This window comes from Balaenoptera acutorostrata, chromosome 10, assembly GCF_949987535.1.
Source record: "Balaenoptera acutorostrata chromosome 10, mBalAcu1.1, whole genome shotgun sequence".
Classification (NCBI taxonomy): Eukaryota; Metazoa; Chordata; class Mammalia; order Artiodactyla; family Balaenopteridae; genus Balaenoptera; species Balaenoptera acutorostrata.
In genome coordinates, this window is record NC_080073.1 from 37,291,408 (window position 1) to 37,309,726 (window position 18,319).

The 18,319-nt window shown below is 57.2% G+C and overlaps 2 protein-coding genes across 8 annotated transcripts; one reads left to right on the plus strand and one right to left on the minus strand.

The window, feature by feature from the left end:
- Nucleotides 1-469: 469 nt before the first annotated feature.
- On the minus strand, nt 470-13,831 carry LOC103005903 (aminoacylase-1). Of its 7 annotated transcripts, XM_057554002.1 has the most exons (19): nt 13,579-13,734; nt 12,185-12,516; nt 9,672-9,883; nt 9,396-9,511; nt 8,030-8,265; nt 4,752-4,872; nt 4,015-4,079; nt 3,820-3,924; nt 3,369-3,463; nt 3,012-3,088; nt 2,837-2,926; nt 2,673-2,729; nt 2,256-2,329; nt 2,121-2,170; nt 1,856-2,000; nt 1,686-1,754; nt 1,001-1,080; nt 818-878; nt 470-735 (listed from the first exon to the last, which is right to left on the minus strand). In XM_057554002.1, exons 2-19 carry the CDS (start codon nt 12,197-12,199, stop codon nt 571-573), a joined length of 1,833 nt encoding a protein of 610 aa, XP_057409985.1. In that variant the 5' UTR covers nt 12,200-12,516; nt 13,579-13,734; the 3' UTR covers nt 470-570. The 7 variants fall into 7 exon arrangements, with proteins under 7 accessions (XP_057409985.1, XP_057409984.1, XP_057409983.1 ...); XM_057554001.1 differs by lacking the exon at nt 12,185-12,516 and having other exon boundaries at nt 13,579-13,831; XM_057554000.1 differs by lacking the exon at nt 12,185-12,516 and having other exon boundaries at nt 13,574-13,831.
- On the plus strand, nt 13,271-17,508 carry ABHD14B (abhydrolase domain containing 14B). Its single transcript, XM_007174713.3, has 4 exons — nt 13,271-13,428; nt 14,337-14,572; nt 15,811-16,052; nt 16,415-17,508. The coding sequence occupies exons 1-4, from the start codon at nt 13,415-13,417 to the stop codon at nt 16,592-16,594; spliced, it is 672 nt and encodes a 223-aa protein (XP_007174775.2). The 5' UTR covers nt 13,271-13,414; the 3' UTR covers nt 16,595-17,508.
- The last annotated feature ends 811 nt before the right edge of the window (nt 17,509-18,319 follow it).

Sequence of the window (18,319 nt, forward strand, 5' to 3'; positions counted from 1 at the left end):
CAGGCTGGTGAGGACAGAGAAGAACCCCAAACATCCCTGTCAGGTCTTAAAGCTTACCCAGAAGAAAGGGGAGGACCCAGAAGAATTCTGCACTCTGGCCTGAGGAGTTCTAGGTTCCTAGCGTGCCTGGCCAGCATTCACTGCTGAGTTGTACAGTCCCCCAAGTTCTAGGGCTCCTGGGAGGCCAAGCAGTGGTGGCACTGCCTTACTTGCATGACTGTGCTGTATTCTTTGCCCCGTGGATCAGCTGCTTCACCAGCAGTCTTAGCCCTCAAAGCAGCCAGTGAAGTACTGTTCCTCGTCACACTAGATCTTCTTCATTTGTAGTCCAACTTTGGGCACTGGGGAGGCTCAGAGTTGTTATTATGCTGGGGCAACAGGTGCAACCCATGGTGTATGAACCCTCATCTCTGAAGTAGGTGTTACTATTATCTTTGAAACCCTGCTCCATGAACATCCTTGCTGTTAGTACTTCAGAAGTGGTCCCTGTCCACACAGACTTTATTGTTGGGCAGGAGGGAAGAAGGGTCCTTGGCACTGGTCAGGGGTGGAGGCTGGAGAGCACAGGGCTCAGCTTTCACTGGGCAGGGTGGGCACGCTGGCCAGGGCAGGTAGCAGCCGAGTGTATATGTCGATCCCGTGGAGGAACACGGCCTCATGCAGCCGTTCATCGTGGTCGTGGAGCAGCACGGGTGTGTGGTTCATGGGTGAGAAGCCCAGAGCTGGGACCCCCACCTGCAGGGGGCGACAGGAGCCGTTAGGGGGAAGGCCAGCACCCAGGACCACTCCACTGCCCACCCTACTGCAAGCAGCTCACCGCACGAAGATAGCGGCTGTCTGTGGCAGCGGGGAAGATCTCTGGCTCCAGGGTGAGGTTCCTGCAGAGGGAAGAACCTGGTGAATGTGGAGGCAGAGAGGGGAGAGGGCAAGGGAAGGGTTGAAGAAGCAAAGGGAGGTGGGAGGGAGGGAAGGGGAGAGGGGGGCTGGCCTGTGTGCTCACATGTCCTTGCAGACCCCACTAAAAGCTGCCCACCAGGGGTCTGAATCATCAGTAGATGTCACTCGGGGCTCTGTCCATTTCTGTGGGGAGAAGGATGGCAGGATCAGGACAAGGCCTGGGCATCTTGCCCTATTCTTCATAGGGTAGGCTGTGCCTGGCGTGGGGCACACACCCACCTACCCAGACATCCAGCTGGCCAGTCCAGCAACAGGCCCTCTTTCAGTCTCTCAAAGGTCACAGGCCTGGGACCTTCTCTGTCCTCCACTTCCTGTCCATCCTCAGATCCTTCCCAAGTGCCCCTTCCTCAAGATGGCACTCCCAGACCTCTCAGACTGGTCAGATACTCCAATTACAGGTTCACAGTTGAGGTCCCACCCTTTCCTGGACCACATGTGTTCGTACTTATATAAAAGTAATACATAATTTTTTGATTCATGTCTATTCCTCCCTTCATTGTGTAAGGACTATGAGGGCAAAAACTTGTCTAATTTCACTCCCTAGTATTCCCCAGCACCCAACAGTGGCCTACAGAACTAACGCTTGTTGGTGAACAAAACATGTCTCTCACAGCTAAAGCCAGGAAGTATGCAGGCACACCAAATGTACACTCCTACAATGACACATGCGGCAAGCCCAGCCTCCCCAGCTCCTACAACTCCCCTGTTGTAGGTTCCCCAGTCCACACCTGAGCAAACTCGAAGGTGACCCCTTCGCCAGCTGCCTGGCACCAGCCCTGCAGCTGCTCCTCGAAAGCCTGTGAGAAGGGAGATGAGCTGACCCCTCAGGCTCTCCCTGAGCCTCTAGGACAGGGCTGAGGACCCAGGCCCCTCCTCCAAACCCAGGTGGAGATGGCACCTTCAGGTCCACATCTGGTGCCACGCGGAAGTCAAAGCTGGCGCTCATAGTGGCAGGGACCACATTATAGGCTACACCGCCCTCTAGCTTAGTCAGGTTCACGGAGGTTACGGCCCCCTGCTTCAGTTGAGGGTCTGACTGCAGCCTGTGGTGGGGGGCAGGGGCAGCAGCAGCAAGGGGGAAGAACAGATAAAAAGAGGGCTCAGCCCCACTCCTCTCCTGCATAGCCTCCCAGAGCCCCGTGCCCTTACCCAGGCTGCCTCACCTCTGCCTCTCCTTCTCCCGAAAAGCCAGGATGGAGCTCACAACCTTGTGCTAGGAGAGTGTGAGGTTAGATGTGAGAGTGGCCCCGGGACAGAGCCTTGGGAACTCCCAAACTCCCTCCCCGTACGCCACACACCAGCTTCTCTGCTGCTGTGTCCTCAATGAATCGTGAGCCGTGGCCTGGCTTCCCGGTGCTTGTGACCTGCACCCCTGGGAGAGGCAGGGGGAAGGGGGTGTCTTCAGTATGGGAGAGGCTGGAAAAGCAACCAGCCCTGGGATGGGCCCGGGGTCTTCCCCTCATTCCAGGCTCCTCTGCCAGGTCTCTGCCCGCCTCAGAATGCACAGTGTAGAGCTGGTTTCTGCCCGTGGTTAGGGCCTCCCTTCAGAAGCTCAGGAAAGAGATGCCCAGGTAGGAAGGGACTGGGAGGCAGAGGCCCTGGGTTCAAGGCCTACTCAGGCCCCAACTTGCTGTGGAACCCTTGGCGGCCCCCTGCCCCTTCTGGCCCAGTCTCCCATCTGCACAGTGACCCCCAACGTCCAAGTGCATACTCACACCAGGGGCTCCGCTCACTGTAAAAGACAGTGAAGGCGTCAGTGGGGTTGGCCAGGCCTGAGGAGGAAAAGGTTGGCCAGGCCTGAGAGGGTGGAGCGGCCCAGCCCCCACTAGCAGCCTCCCTATCCCCTGCTGGCCACTCAGTGTCCTGCCACCCTGCTCACCCTCATCCAGGGCGAAGCCAGCCCTCAGGGCCTGGAACTCGGGCCGCTTCACAAACAGCTCCATGCCTTGGTGACCCCCGATCTCCTCATCTGTAAAAGCAGCAGGAATGTGAGATAGGGGGTGCCCCAACACTCTCCCCACCCCTGAAGGTGCCTCTCCTCAAGCCACTCCTACCTGGCACAAAGGTCAGGTGGATGGTTCTGGGGAAATGGTGGCCCTCAGCCTTCAGCCTCCTCACAGCCTCCAGGTACCTGAGGGGCGGTGAGAGGGTGTAAGCCAGGTGCTGGGGTGGGGAGCCATCAGATGCTTGAGCAGGCAGGCTGCAGCCTTGGGCCCTGCTCTGCCACAGCCTAGCAGGTGACTCCAGAAAGTCTCTGTCCCTGTCTCCCCATCCATGCAATGGTCATAGCAGGAATTCCCGCCCAAGGTAAGGGGTCAAGATGTTCCTTGGCCTTGACGTTCTCCAATCACACCTGGGTCCTGGGTCAATCCAACGGGCCAGTGGGGAAACTGGGAATGAAGGACACTCACTGGATGCTGACACACTTCATGTCCTGGGCGCCCCTGCCATAGATGTAGCCGTCAGCATCCTTGAAGGCTTCAAAGGGGTCATGACTCCAATGTTCCTGGGGGCAGGGGCAGGGGCAGGAAGAGGGACCCAAGCACCAAATGTAGTCATGAATCCGCTCTGCTCAACTGTGGCCCTGCCCAGGGAGCAGGTGCCCTAGGAGCCCACATAGGGCTGAAGAGGGCAGCTGACAGCCATCCCTCATCTCTGCCTCCCACCTCCACCACCCCCCTCTCGCCTACCCCACCCCTGGCATGGAATGGCTACTGGGCAAAGGCTGCTTGATTGAGTGGAGTAATCCTCTATGAGGTCGAATCAGTGCCAGGACCAGCATCGTGGGCTCCCTGCAGTCGAATGGGGGATCTGTACCATCTTTGTCCCCAAGGGCTGTTCCACTCCCTACACCCCCCGCACCTTGAAGACAGGCACCACATCGGTGTGGGAGTTGAGCAAGAGGGAAGAGAGTCTGGGGTTGGTGCCTGGCCAGGTCAGCACAGTCACCACACGGCCAGCTGCCACCTGGAGAGGGCCAGGAGGAGGGGTCGTCAGTGCACGGTGAGGAGCTGCCCCAGGCCCACCTCCCCTACCCATGCAGGGCCACAGGCTCACCTCCACTTTCTGACAGCCCAGGCCCAGTTGGCAGGCTCTCTCCTCAAGGAAGGCCACAGCAGCCCCTGGGGACACAGAGAGCCTTGCTGCTGCTTCTGCCTCCCCACACCTCCCATGGGCCCAGGCAGAACTGGGGGTACATCCAGAGAAGGGAGCAGACCCCTGCCTCAACACAATTCCACATCCGTCAGAGACATTTCCATCTCTGTCCCCAAGGAAGAAGACATTTTTGGCCAGTGACCCTTTGTGGAAGGCCAGGTGGGAAGTCCAGAGTGAGAAGCAGGTGTCATTGTTACCTTCCTTAAAGATGGGGAAACTGGCGCAGAGACATGAGGCTCACCCACCGTCTCCCAGCTGGTAAATCACAGAGCAGGGATTTGGATTGGACCCAGGTACACAGTTCCCAGCCACCAAGCCTGATTCCCCAAAGGGCTGTGGCTTTTGTTCAGCCCCAGTAGGCTTCCGGGGGCCTCTTCTTCCCTTCCCCAAGCCCAAGTGCTGGAGAGTGAGGTGAAGTTGTTCCCTATTTAACTGCCAGTTGTAACTTTTGGAGCAGCACAGCCTGGAGGGCATGCGGAGCAGTCCGCTGACCTAGGGAATGGCTTAGAGGAATGGAGGCGCCATTTGAGGCAGCAGATTAGGCTCAGCTGGGTGACAGGGGTTGGCGCCTGGTTTAGAGCACAGTCCCCGCCCCTGATGCCCCACCACAGGTCCTCCTGGAACCGCCGCGTTCTCACCGTAGTCGGGCTCGGGCTGGACGGTGCGGATGCGCAGGTACTGACGGAAGAGCGTCACGGATGGGTGCTCGCCCTCACGACGCTTGCTGGCCATGGCGCGGCGCTGCCCTGCCGTGGTGAGCTAGGGGCAAAGCGAGTGGCTACCTACCCCTCCCCGCCGCTGGGGCTGGTGGGCTCCATTTACACGCAGTCCCTCCCCAGGGCGGTTCCCCGGCCGCCCCACAGGGAGAAAACACCTTGTTTCGGAGCCCCCAGTTACAGAGCCCCCATTCTGTTTCAGGCACTGTGCTGGCCACTTTCAACACATTTCCTTATTTAATCCCCCAAGGAGCCCCATGAAGTTCGTGCCTCTGAAAGCCCGCATTACAGAGGAAAAAGCTAAGAGAGATTCAGAGACACCTAGAAAGTAGCTGAGCCACGTTTGAACCCAGACATTGACTCCCCCCGCCCTCCTCAAAAAAATTCTCCCAGTTGCCCGGATTTCAGGTCAGGGAGCCCCAGATCCCTCTACCCCTCTCCACGACCCCCCACCTCGCTCTCTGCTGGTCTTGGGCCCGCGCTCCCCTCTCGGCGTCCGCCCTGGACTGTGGGCGGGACTCCGGGTCCTGCGAGGTCTCCGGATCAGAACTGCCGCGGTCCGCCCACCACGTGGCCGGACCTCGCAGGGCGGGACCGAAGACTGCAAATCAGGGCCGTCCCAATCTCTAAGGCCCAGCGAGCGTGGGCGTCTCCGCCAGCCAGTGGTTCCAGCCTCCGCCACTTACATGAGGAATTCAGGCGCCCGCCCCGGGGAAGCTGCCTCCGCCGCCGGCTCCGCCCTGCGGCCGACTGCGAGCTACAGGCTGGCCCCGCCCCCGCAGGCCCCGCCCTTGGCCCTGGGCAGCGGGCCCCACCTCCTGCAACCTCCCGATTGGGCCAGCAGGGAGGAAGGCGGGCACTGACCGGAAACGTCGCAGCTGCCCTCTTGAGCGCCGCCTCGCTCTCAGAGTACAGCTTTGAAAAGTCCTGCTGGGTCTGGCTCCGGCCTGCTCCACCACCCCCTCCCGCGAGTCTTGGACTTCTCCCCTCCTCAGGCCTCAGCTCCTCAGGGGCGGCCTCCCTGACTGCCTCAATGCTCCCTGTGTGGAGAGGTTATTGGTTAATATCTGTGAGCTCCAAGAGGCTGGTCCATGTACCCGCAGTATTCCGTCCCTGGCAGGGCACAGAACAGACGGACAGCGTGCCAGGAATGAAGGATAAATGAACGGATGGGCGCATGTGTGATCGCACCACTGTGTAGGCAAATCTGTGTATCAGTGGGTGACTGTGTGTATGACAATGTGAGTGTGAGATGGTGGTTGGGTGTGACAGAGGATGGCACGATGAGAGGATGTAATCGTGATGCTGTATGACAGAATGAGAGGTGGGAAACTGCACAAAAGCATACGTGTGGCATCTTCTTGGCTGACCCTGTGCCAGCCTCCCTGGCTCTTCTGCAGCCACTGGAGAGGGAAGATAAAGAGGCACAGGTGTCCCACTGGCCACCCACAGGCTGCACACAGTTGTAGCTGCCCATTTGTGTGTCCGGCTGTCCTTTGTACTCTCAGCCAGTTCTGCCTTCTGTTCCAGGGGCTGAATCAGCTTGGGGAGGGGTGGGGTTGAAGACTTCAACCTCTGGGCACAGAGGAGGCAGGCTGGCAGGGTAGGGTAGGGTCCATCCAACCGTCGTGAGGTTTAAGTCAGTCTGCTGACCCACAGATTCCCAGGGGCAAGCAGGCTTGGTGCTTGTGGCATGTGCCTCAGTGGCATGCTGATTATTTTGAATTAAAGTCACTTGAGAAATGTCCAATGCAAGAGAGACATTCTGACCCTCCTTTCTGTCTCCCTGAAAACAAGAAATAAATCTCTATGCAAAAGGTACACTCCCTGTATCTGGAGGTAGGACACCCTGATTTCCAGAGATAGGGAATTCAGGCTGAGAAGTCTGTATAAACAAACCTTGTTAATTCTTTAATTTACTACCCCCAAGCCCATTCTGTTTAGATTCTCTACTAATTGAGCATCCAAAATATGCTTCTTTGTCCTGTCAAGTCCTCACAAATTTATTCTTTGTCTAAAAAGTATAAAAGCTGCCTGCTCTGGCCACTTCTTAGGTCCCATTTCTATGAGACCTCCTTGCACATGATTAAAATTTCTTTTTCTCCTATTAATCTGTTTTGTGTCAATTTTATTGTTAGTCCAGCCAAGAACTCAAGAGGGGTAGAGGGGGAAATTTCCCTCTCCCCAATACTGTGTTACTTGTTAAACCACATTCTCCACCCCACCTTTACAAATCTTGCTCCCTTCAGCCATAGGTCCTCTATTCCTGACTCACTCAACTCAGCCGCTAGACCCTGGATTTCCCATCAATCCCAGTGGTCATTCAGCAGTAGTAACACCCCCTCTCCATGACACTCCCACGCTGCCAGCCCAGTATGGCCAAGTGCTCTGCTTAACCAGACTCAATCCTAAAACCACTTTCTGAGCTAGGTGTTACCATCATGCCCATTTTACAGATGAGGAAACTGAGTCAGAGTAGCCACTCAGCAGCCATCTAGTACGTAGTGCATGTCCTTAGCCTTCCCAGGCTGCTGGAGCAATCCCTCCAGCTCTCAGTCCCAAAGCAGTCCCAGTCTTGCCTCCAACTCTAACCCCACCTGCAGCAACGCCAGGAAACAGGACCTGTCACTCTCTAGGCATGACAAAAATGCTTTTTTTATTGTACCTCTGAGATGAAATGAGAGGTCCTGACTGGGCCTGGCCCTCTGGCCTCTGCCCTCCAACCCCAGGGGCTGCCTCCCTGGTGGAGACTGGTCCAGATCCTCCAAGCTCAGGCCAGGCCTGGGGCCTGGACAGTGGGTGAGCTCAAGGCAGATGGTCAAGGAAGGCAAGGAGGACGAGGTGGAAGTCTTGTGGTTTGTGGAGGTAGCAGGCATGGCCTGCATCGCGCAGCTTCACCACGGAGTGGTTAGGCAGGTGGCGGAGCTGCCGCAGTGACTCCCAAGCCAGGACGCGGTCCAGCTCCCCATACAGGATGAGAGTCGGGGTCTGCAGGGCAAGGCAAGGGGCTGTGATCCTGGGGCCTGATGGGGACTGGCCCTCAAGCCACCTCCTTAGGAAATCTTCCCTATACACCCCATCTCTCCCATCCAGATCAAGGATGGGGCCATGTGTCCTCCAAGTAAGACCTGAGGCCTTTCCCCCCATGACTTGAGCCAGGGACAGGAAGCCATGACTTTTGGAGACCCTCCTCCCAGTACCTTCACGGCCTGGAATTGTTCTTGGGTGTAGTTCTGGGTGGAGGCAGGTGCAATGGGCACGAATCCATGCAGCTGGTGGTGGCCTTGCATCAGGAAGGGCAGGGCATAGCAGCCACTCAGTGAAGGGCTCACCAACACGACATTCTGCACCTCTAGGTCCTGCAGCACTCGCTCCAACAGCTGTGCCCGCCCTGCCTCTGTGCGTGCCTCCTTCGAAGGTGCCGAGTTCCCAAAACCTGGGAACAGCAGAAGGCACCAGCTGAGGGAGGCTGGGAAGGAGGTCAGGACTTCCTGCCCACCATAGTGGGGGAAAGAGCTGGGAGGCAGTGGCATATAGCATCTGCTACCCCAAACTTCCTAGACGTTATTTTTGTACTGTGATAGGGCTTCTAGAAAACCATGTTTCATTCACCATGCTGGCAAAACTAAAAAGACTGGTAATACACAGTGTTAAGGAAGATGTGGAAAAATGGACACTTTTGTACATGACTGGAGGGTAAATCCACACAGCATTTTTGGAGGGTAAGATAATATTTGTCAAAAAACTTTAAATGTGTGTCCTTCGACCCATCAACTGGCCTTGATGGCTACCCTACAGAAATTATTGCCCACATGCTCAAAGAAGCATGTCCAAAGATGCTTCAGCTTCCTTACTTGAGCATTTCAACTGACACTGAAAACTCTAAAGCGCCTACACAGCCACCAGTCGAGGAGTGGCCAGATAAAACCTGTTCATCCCTCTGATGGCACACACTACGGAGAGGGAGGGTCACAGTGCCTGGCATGACCCATGAGACATGGTAGAGGAGAAGAAAACCAGGCTGCAGATAGATTCACTAAGCTGGCAGGACACCAGTCATGTTTACAGCCCCCACCAAACAACCCTGTATCTCTAGGTATGGAAACGTCCAAAGAGGGCCTGGCACCCTCAAACTGCTTAGAGAAGTGAGAGGGAGAGAAACATGGCATGGGTCTCTGAGGGCATCACTCTTGGTTGATTTTTTAATGACAAGAATAATAGCAAAAATCATTTGTATAGCTGAAAAACAAAAAGCTACCTAGTTTGTCATAAAAAGGACAGTGAGATCTCCCCATGCAATCGCTTGTGAGGCAGGTCATGTTGCTAACTGCTCTGTGACATGCAACAATCCACACTGTAGTTTTCAAGGTAGAAAATAAAAACACAGAGCTTTTCGTGTTGACACTTTGTGTTGTGACTTGCCACCGCTTGTTCAGACACTGGGTTCCAGATGCTCCCCAGCCATACCTTAGGGCTTTCCTACCCCTCCAGTTCTCCCCTCTGGCATGCTGTCCCCATGTCCCTGCTGCACGTTACCTCCTTAGACCCAGGGGTGGGGGCTCTCACCTGGGAGGTCAAGGGCCACGGCCCGGTAGCCCCTCTGTGCCAGCAGCTGCAGTGTGCCCAGCTGCTCCCACGTCCGGGAGTTAAAGGCCTTTCCATGGAGCAGCACCACATCCACCCTGTGGGCACACAGGGGAGTGTGTGTTCCGGGGGTTCTTTCTTCCCAGGCTTCTCCCACTGCCCTCCCAGGCCCTGAGCACTTTGAGTTGAGCTGGGGGACCCACACAGGGACTCCCCTTGGGCCTAGTCCTTCTACTACACCCTGGGGTCAGCACCCACCTGCGGGCCCGGTGAAGTGGGAGCACCTCGCGGTAAAAAATGGGGGAGCTGCCAGGGATGAGACCAGCCAGGATCGTGACATTGGGGTCTCCCCAGAGCCAGGAGGTCTGCTCAGGGGGTCCTGGCAGCCCCACGTACAGTAGCAGCATGAACAGCAGGCCCAGGCCCAGCAGGGCGACCTGGGACCGGGTCATGGAGGTCTGTACCACAGTCTGGAGGAGGAGAGGAGAGGGAGAAGAGGGTAGGGCTGAGCCCCCGCAAGGTCCCCTGGACCCCATTCTCAAATCCCATCCAGGAGCTCCCAGCAGAGGAAAAGCTCAGCCCTTGCCCTTTCCTCTGCTCCGGGCAAGGGTCTGAGGGTTCACACCCAACTACTCCACATGCCAGGGCAAGGGCTCAGATACCCCAAAGCATGAGGAGCATCTGAGATGTCCCCCTGGCATCAGTGGCCACCATCATCCTTGTGCCAGCTAAAACCACTTCCATTCATCAAGTGCTTATGATAGCCAGGCCCTGTGCTTGGCCCTTCACATGTAACAACTCATGAACCCACACAAAAACACTAGGGAGCAGATATTATAGGTCTCTTATAAATGAGGAAACTGAAGCTCAGAGAGGTAAATTCTCTTACCCAAAGTGCAGAGTAGCAAGCAGGGGAACTGCAACTTGAGCCCAGGGCTGGGCTCCTAACCACCAGGCCACACTCAGTTTGCCAAGGAGGAAACCAAAGCTCTGAGGTGACGGATGAACTGGTGGACAGAGTGCTGAGGGTCATCAAAGATGAAAGACATCAAAGAGTAAAGTGATGTCCCACTGAGGGCATGTTTTGAAATGGTTCTTTTTATCACACTGCGTATAATAATGCTAAAATCAGAATGTGTTTTACCATTGATGGGAATATTTAATGCTCTACCCCAGCTGATATTAAGTGGAAAGAGAACTCATGGAGAATATCCTTGATGGAGGAAATGCCCAGGCATGAGGGGGTATGGGGCTAGGGAGAAGCATGGCACATCTAGAAGTGGAAAGGGAGGCATGGAGGCTGGAGAGACAAATGCCTCCCACCCCTCAGCTTCACGCCAAATGACCTGCTTCATGGACTCCTCTAGTCTGAGTCCTTTGCCAGCCCAGAAGACAGACCTCAGTACCCAGGACCCAGACAGCAGTTAGCCCTGCCTTTGAGACTCTGCTCTTCCAATTCCTGGCTGTGTGCCTTGTTTGTCAGTAAAACGGGGAGAATAACCTGGCGGCTGCCCTCCCAAGACTCCTGTGAGATTTCGGTAATACAGTGGACCTGACCAGGGGCTGTCTTATCATTTCTTGGGTCTAGGGTGAGCAGGCCTGCCTTGTTCCCAGATTCCAGTAAACAGGTCTGTATTGAGTGTCAGCTGGGCGCTGGCCGGAGTTCAGGGCTGGGGAATCGCCTTGGACCCCCCCATACCCCACCGCTCCCGGAACGAGAAGGCTTGTTTCCCAAGCCCCCACCCCCAGGCTCAAGGGTCAGGTGGTGACTGGGCAGTGGCAGCCCCTCTGGGGCTGATGGAGGACCAGGTGCTGAGTGGAGGAAAAGCACGCTCCTCTCTTCTTTCTGACCACGACCAGCCTCGGACACAAGCCTCCAACGCGGCAGCCTAGGTTCCCACCAGGCAGAGCATCCGCGCTGAACCTCTCCTCTGGTGGGCCTGGTGCCCTGGGGCACCTCTCCCGATAGGGAGGGACAGGACTTCAGCCGTTGCTATGGCAACCCAGGCAGCTGGAGCACTAGACAACAGTACGCTACAGATATGGGGGGAGGGGAGGGAGGCGCTGTATCCGCGTTAGGTCCTTGGCATACGCGTCGACAATGACACACAGGTGTACAGACGTGCACACAAACTCTTGTCCCCAAACGCTTTTCCTTTGTACAAGCTATTCCCTGCACGTACACGCAGCCTCCTTTCACACGCACGGGCCTCTGCACAATCGATACCTTGAAATACCCTCAAAGTCATGCACATTCAGCTATCAGGAAGGCAGAGGGACAGGTAGACACACACACGCTTTCAAAACGATATGCAGACCCTCATATTTCAAGCACCCAGTCATACACACAACCCCAAAACTACACACGCACACAAGAAATACACAGGCACAGGCAAACAGACGGACACCCAAACACAGACCCTCAGAAATACACACACACAGGTAGATATACACCCTTAAAATCACACGCACACAGAAATTCACACAGTAGACATACACAGACACAAGCGGGCAGACAGGCTGACATACCCCCCCCAACACAGGCACACAGAAACACCGACACACCACACACACACATACACCCAGACCCCCAAACACACGCTGACAAACGCGCGGGCGCGCACACTTGACACACGAACACAAACATACTCGCTGCCCCAGCGCGGGCCCCTCCCAGCAGGACTCTGTCCCAGGGCTCCGGGGGCAAGGGGCAGGGCAAGGATGGCCCGCCCCCGGACACCCTGCTGGCCTCACTCCCCGGGGACACTCACCGGGCCGACAGGCATGATCGGGTCTGCCACCGCGGGGCGGGCTCCGCTCAGGTGCAACCAGCGCCAAACAGCCCCTAGACTTTGGCGCTGCCTCAGCCTCCGCCTCTCTGCGGGCGGCTGCGAGCCTCCGCGCGCCTGCGCAGTCCGCGGTCTCGGGTCCCCGCCTAGCAGCCGAGTTGGAGGGGGCACTGGGGGCGGCGCCCCAAAGCACAGAGGCTCGGCGCCCCTCTCCCCCCGTTCAGATTTTCCGGATTGTTTTCGGCCTGAGAGCCGGGGGAGGGCCAGCCGACTTCTTCCCACCAGCACGTCTCCACCCTTGCTCAGTCTCCTGTCTGTACAGCAGGGTTAAGGATAAGGGTTGTCTTAAGGACCACATAGGGTTGTCACCACCACAGAGGCCTGTCTTAAGGACTGAAGGATCGGTCAAGCCTTAGAACACTGTCTGGCGCGGAAGCCTCGCTGTGTAACTGCCAGATATTAGTATTGTTATGCAGCAGCCCCAGGTCTCCGGCCATCCACTTCCCTGACCCCTGCAAATACACACGCGCTCGAGCACTCGGTCAGAGCCCGGGGTGGCCTCTAGGCTCCTTCACGTCTCTATATGTCACCTACCCTGGTTGGTGACATATGAGCAACATCTGATCTGTCCCTGGCCTGTGTGGGCAGGCCTGGAACAGGGAGGCTGCACGGAACACGCAGCATTCACTCCTTATTAGCACTCTGTGAGGTAGGCAACATCACACCCATTCTACAGGCAAGGAAATAGGCTCGGAGGCGTTGGGAAAACGATCAAGGCTGGGCATTGGCAAAGCTTCGCATTCAAACCTGTCGGGCCTCAACCACATGCCAGACTGACGACTCTGGGTTTGGGCAGCCCAGGCTGGGGATGAGGGGGTGGGGAGGAAGGGGGAGGGAACAGGAAGGATGAGACCCCAAAGGAACCCTCCTTCTCAAGCCACACCACATGCACGTGGAGCAGGTCGCTGAGGGTCTCGGGGCCGGACCCAGTCCGGTGCTTGGGGCACGTGGGGCCGAGGGGTGTGGGGAAACTGAGACAGCTGTGAGAAGAAGGATGGGCCTAGCAGCACCCGTTGGCCCTGGGACGTCTTGTGGCCACAAGCGGGCGCCCCGGAGCACGGCCCAGCCCGCGCCCTCGGGCCACATCCCTGCTTCCCCGCCCCGGGCCACAGTCGCCGCCTGCACTCGCCCGCCTCCTGTTTGCGAGAGCCCATGCAGCTCCCCAGGTACCTGCCCTGCGCCCCCCAACCCTCTCTTCCTCTCTCCAGTTAGAACCCACCCCGACCTACCCCAAAATTTCTCCTCTGCCCATCACGGTTCCCCAGGTTCCCTTCCTCGGGTCTGCCCCCACCCCCTCTGCATGCACCCTACCAGACCCTGCGATCCACAACCGAGGTCCTCGGAGGGGACAGAGCGAGTGGTGGCGGCGCCGGTGACCGCGCCCCTGGCCGCGGCGTCAGTGCGTTGGGCCCCAGCGGGCAGCGCGCTGAGCACCTCTCTTCCCTCGCCCGCCGGAACTTCAAAGCCTTTCCCTGCTCAGAGCTCCGGTTTCCGGCTCCGGAAAACAGATTTTTTTACTCCAACCCCTATCCTCTTCGGCCTGCGATGCCAACCTACGACCTATAACAGTGCCTGGAAGAGGAAAATGTTGAAAAGCAAAATAGTCAGCTACTTACTGTTGATACATTTACTATGCTTACTATGTGCTAGGCACTGGCGAGTGTTTTACATGCCTGGCCTCGTTTAATCCTATCAACCACCTAGGAGCTAGTACTATTGTATTATCCCCATTTGTAGAAAAGGATAATAACAATGGGAACAATAATTGTAATGGGAGACCCATGTATTAAGTTCTTTCCAAAGGCAGGCACCATCAATTATCAATTCTTTTTCTTTTTTTTTTTAACTCATAAATTCTTGAGGTAGGCTTTAATGTCCCATATTTCAGATGAGGAAACCAAGGCAATTAGGTAGTGGCAGAGGCAGAAATAACACCTATGTCTTCCTCACCCCAAAGCATGTTCCTAGAGTTTTGATGCTCCAGGAGGGACCCCTGCCCTGTCTGTGGCAGCCTGCCTGCTCCACCTGGGCAGGGTGTTCTGTGGCTTCTCATCAGCCTGGCCTTGAACCACAGGTGCTTCACCAGCACAGCAGGAGGTATGGCGGGCGTGGAGCAGCACGAGGGCACCATCCAGGTGCAGGGCCAGAGCCTCTTCTTCCGAGAGGCTCACCCGGGCAGTGGGCAGGCCACCCGCTTCTCCGTGCTGCTGTTGCATGGCATACGCTTCTCCTCCGAGACCTGGCAGAACCTGGGCACGCTGCACAGGCTGGCCCAGGCTGGCTACCGGGCTGTGGCCATTGACCTGCCAGGTAACTCCAGGGAAGGCTTCTGGACAGGGGTTGTGGGAGCCTCACTGGGGACCCAGGGCTGGGGGCTGGGGGACTGGGAGGACCTAGCCAGGCTGACTCCTGAGCTAGACAGGGCGCAGTGTACACTACAAGGGCCTTCGAGCTTTTCTAGTCCATCCGGATGTGGTCTGGACACTGCCCAGCTGCTTCTGTGTTGCCCGGGGCAGTGTCTCAGTGTCTCTGCCTCTGTTTCCTCATCTGTAATGGGAGATAACCACACTCATTCTGGGGTTGGCTCTAATGAGAATGGAATGAGATTATCCATGTGAGTATGTGGCCAGTACCTAACACATAATAATCGGTGCTCAGTCGATTGGAAGTAAAATACTTTGAAAGAGCCGAAACCACAGGCTCTGTTGGAAGCCCTGAGGAGTGACACTGAGTCCCCTGGCAACTTTGGGGGTGGCTAAGCCCCCAGTCATGATCCCACGTACAAAGCCCTAATTTAGGTCCTGAGGGAGGGAGGAGCAGCACAAGACTGCCAGTCATAACCTCAACTGGCGGGCCCCAGCCCATGGTGCCAAGTGTGAAGGTGGCAGCATGGCCAACCTGCTCCCCTCACTGGCCATGGCTGGTATGGTTTCAGTGCCCAAGGGCGGGCCTCCAGGCCGGGACAGGATTGGTTCTGACAGTGGATTGGGCTGAGCTTCAGGGCCAAGGCCTTGAACTAATCCTTCTGCAGAAGGTAGGGACTGACTAATTGGAGGGGAGGGATGTGTGCAGAGCCAGCCCCTCATCCACTGTCCTGGAGGCATCTACCCTGCCAGCCCTGGGACAGGTGCCTTGAAGCAGTTAACTCAATTTTCACAACAATCTCAAATGGCAAACACTTTTGTTACCTCCTTTTAACAGATGGGGAAACTGAACAGTAGAGAGAGGGCTGAGGGGACTTTCCCAAGCTTACATAATCTATAGTGGGCAACTGGGACTTGGATCTGGCCAAGCTGGGCTTCAGAGCCTGATTCTTTGAGGACGCTGTACTGGGGGAGATGGGCACAAACATGGAAGGAAATGCCTTATGCTTGCCACAGATATGACAGACCTAGGTTGCTGTAGGAATAACTACAGCATGCAACACTGCCTGTTGCAGGAACCTGGCACAGAGGTTGACCTAGGAGGGCTTCCTGGAGGAAGGGGACCCTCTCTCCCCTGTTTTCCTACTCACCACCTTTGTCTCTCCCACACCTGAATCCCTGCAGGTCTGGGGCACTCCAAGGAAGCAACAGCCCCTGCCCCTATTGGGGAGCTGGTCCCCAGCAGCTTTCTGGCAGCTGTGGTGGATGCCTTGGATATGGGCCCCCCAGTCGTGATCAGCCCATCGTTGAGTGGCATGTACTCCCTGCCCTTCCTCATGGCCCCAGGCTCCCAGATCCAGGGCTATGTGCCAGTGGCCCCCATCTGCACTGACAAAATCAATGCTGCCGACTATGCCAGAGTGAAGGTACCCCTATGTGGGAGGCTGAGATGTCCCTGCCAGGAGCAAGGAACAGTCCATCCTGGGGCCCTGGGTACTGGTAACCAAAGGGGTAGCTTTCGGGAGGAGTTGAACCACCAAACTCCGCCCTTTTGGTGTACTTGGCAGAAGATTACTGTGGCAAGCCCTGTGCTAAACTGTGTGCTGGGGCATACACAAATTCATGCCTCTCCAAACCATCCCTGCACTGGGCCAACTTGTCTCTCTCTGTCATTTGCGGTGACCCCAGGGAGAGACCGAAGTGATGGGGAGGGCTGGAGTTGACTTCTAGGAGCCTGAGGCTGGTGGGGCAGGTCCCTGTTGACTCTGCATCCCTTTCCTTTCTCTAGACCTCGGTTCTTATCGTATATGGAGACCAGGACCCCATGGGTCAGACCAGCTTTGAGCACCTGAAGCAGCTGCCCAACCACCGGCTGTTGGTCATGGAGGGGGCGGGGCACCCCTGTTACCTTGACAAACCCGAGGAGTGGCATACAGGGCTGCTGGATTTCCTGCAGGAGCTAGCATGAGGCACAGCCCTGCTGATGGGGGTGGGCCACTTGCCTGCCTTGGGCTCTCTCTCACTCATTCTCTCTCCTTCCCTCCGTGGGCTCCTGCTCATCCTGCACATCCAACAGGTGTGTCTTTCTATCTGAGTTCTTTTAGGGTCTGTCTTTTCCTCTTCTTTCTCTTGCAGTGACAGACTGAGGAGGTGAAATCAAGAGAAAAAAATTCAGGAGTCAAGGGACATAATCTGGTGGAGGGTAATCCATTAGATGAGCTTCTCCTATAGGCTTTCCTGCTCGGCTTGCATTCCTTCCTCTGCTCTGCCCAGCCTCCCCCCACCTCCCACCTCCTTTGGCTGCCCTGCTGGGTACACACACTCCCTACCTTCACCTCTTAGGCCACAAATACATACATGCCCACATGCATGCATACACATTACAGTCATCTATGTTCCCAAATATGATCCTTCACTTGGGGGCAACCACACAGGTACATGCAACTCTGGGCTGATATGCACACTCTCACAGCAGCTTTGCATTGCATGCACAGGCACACAGGCATACTCTGTCCCCACACAAGCACTCGCACAGGCACATGCTGCCCTCCCCAACCATTCAGCACCCCATGGCTGGGAAGGTGGGGACACCATGAGGCCAGCCCTTGCAGGAGACCCTCTACCAGGCTTAGGGTGTGGCCAGCTCTGAACTTCACTCACCCACAGGTTGCAGCTGGCCCCCAGATCAGAAATGCCCACAAAAGGAAAGGGCCACCACTTCGACCCTCAGATCTCCCAGCTTTTCCACTTTCTTCTGGGTGCTCCACAGCTCCCCAGGTTATTAGGCCTGGGTCTTCTCAGCCAAGCTAGTTTCCTGCGCTGAGCTTTGGGGGGTGGGGAGACAGAGATTGGAGGTCTGTGAAATAAAGTGATGCAATTAGACCCCGCAGGCTCTCGCTGTCTCCAGAGCGCCGCCCCTCCCCCGCCCCTTGGGACCGCCACTGCAGGCCCCTCCCCCACCCTGGCGGGACCAGATGGTCCCCCTGCCCTTTGTCCACCGGGCCAGATGGAGGGGAAGGGAGATTGGATTCCCCTCCCCACCCCCACACACCCAGGTGCCAAGAGACTCAGCTGTAGGGGGAGGTGGAGGTCAGTGGGACCAGGCTGAGCGGATTACGGAGGAGAGGGGGAGGTAGATTTGCGCCCCAGGGGGCGCGGCAGCCGGGGGTGCGGTGCGGGAAAGCGAGAGCTTGGGAACCGCCCAGCTCCTCCCCCTACTCTTACCCCTTCCCTAGTCGAGTACTCAACTGCGCCGCGTCCCTCGCGACCCTAGCCCAAAAAGGAATTCTGGGGGTAGCTCTGGGGGAATCACGGGGCGGGTGCACAGGGTCACACCGCTCACAGGCGCCTCCTCCAGCTGGTCCGGTAACCTGTCCTGGACGGACGAGGGCTGGGCCTCGCGGAAGCTGGGGGTGGCTGAGGGGTGCGGGGCTTGGTGGGCGAGAGCCCCGCGCGGGGATGGATGGCGCAGAAGCGAGGAGCGCCGGGAACCCGACCCGGCGGAGGGTCGAAACTTGAGCTCCGAGGGACCCGAGCCGGAGCGGGGCAGCGCGGGCGCTGGCGGCGGGGCCGAGGCCGAGATGGGGGTGCAGGGGGCTCGGCAGAGTCGCCGGGCGGGCGGCCCGGGACGGAAGGACCGGCTGGCCGAGAGCGAAGGGACTGGGAGCGGGGCGCAGGCGCGGGTGGCGCGGGA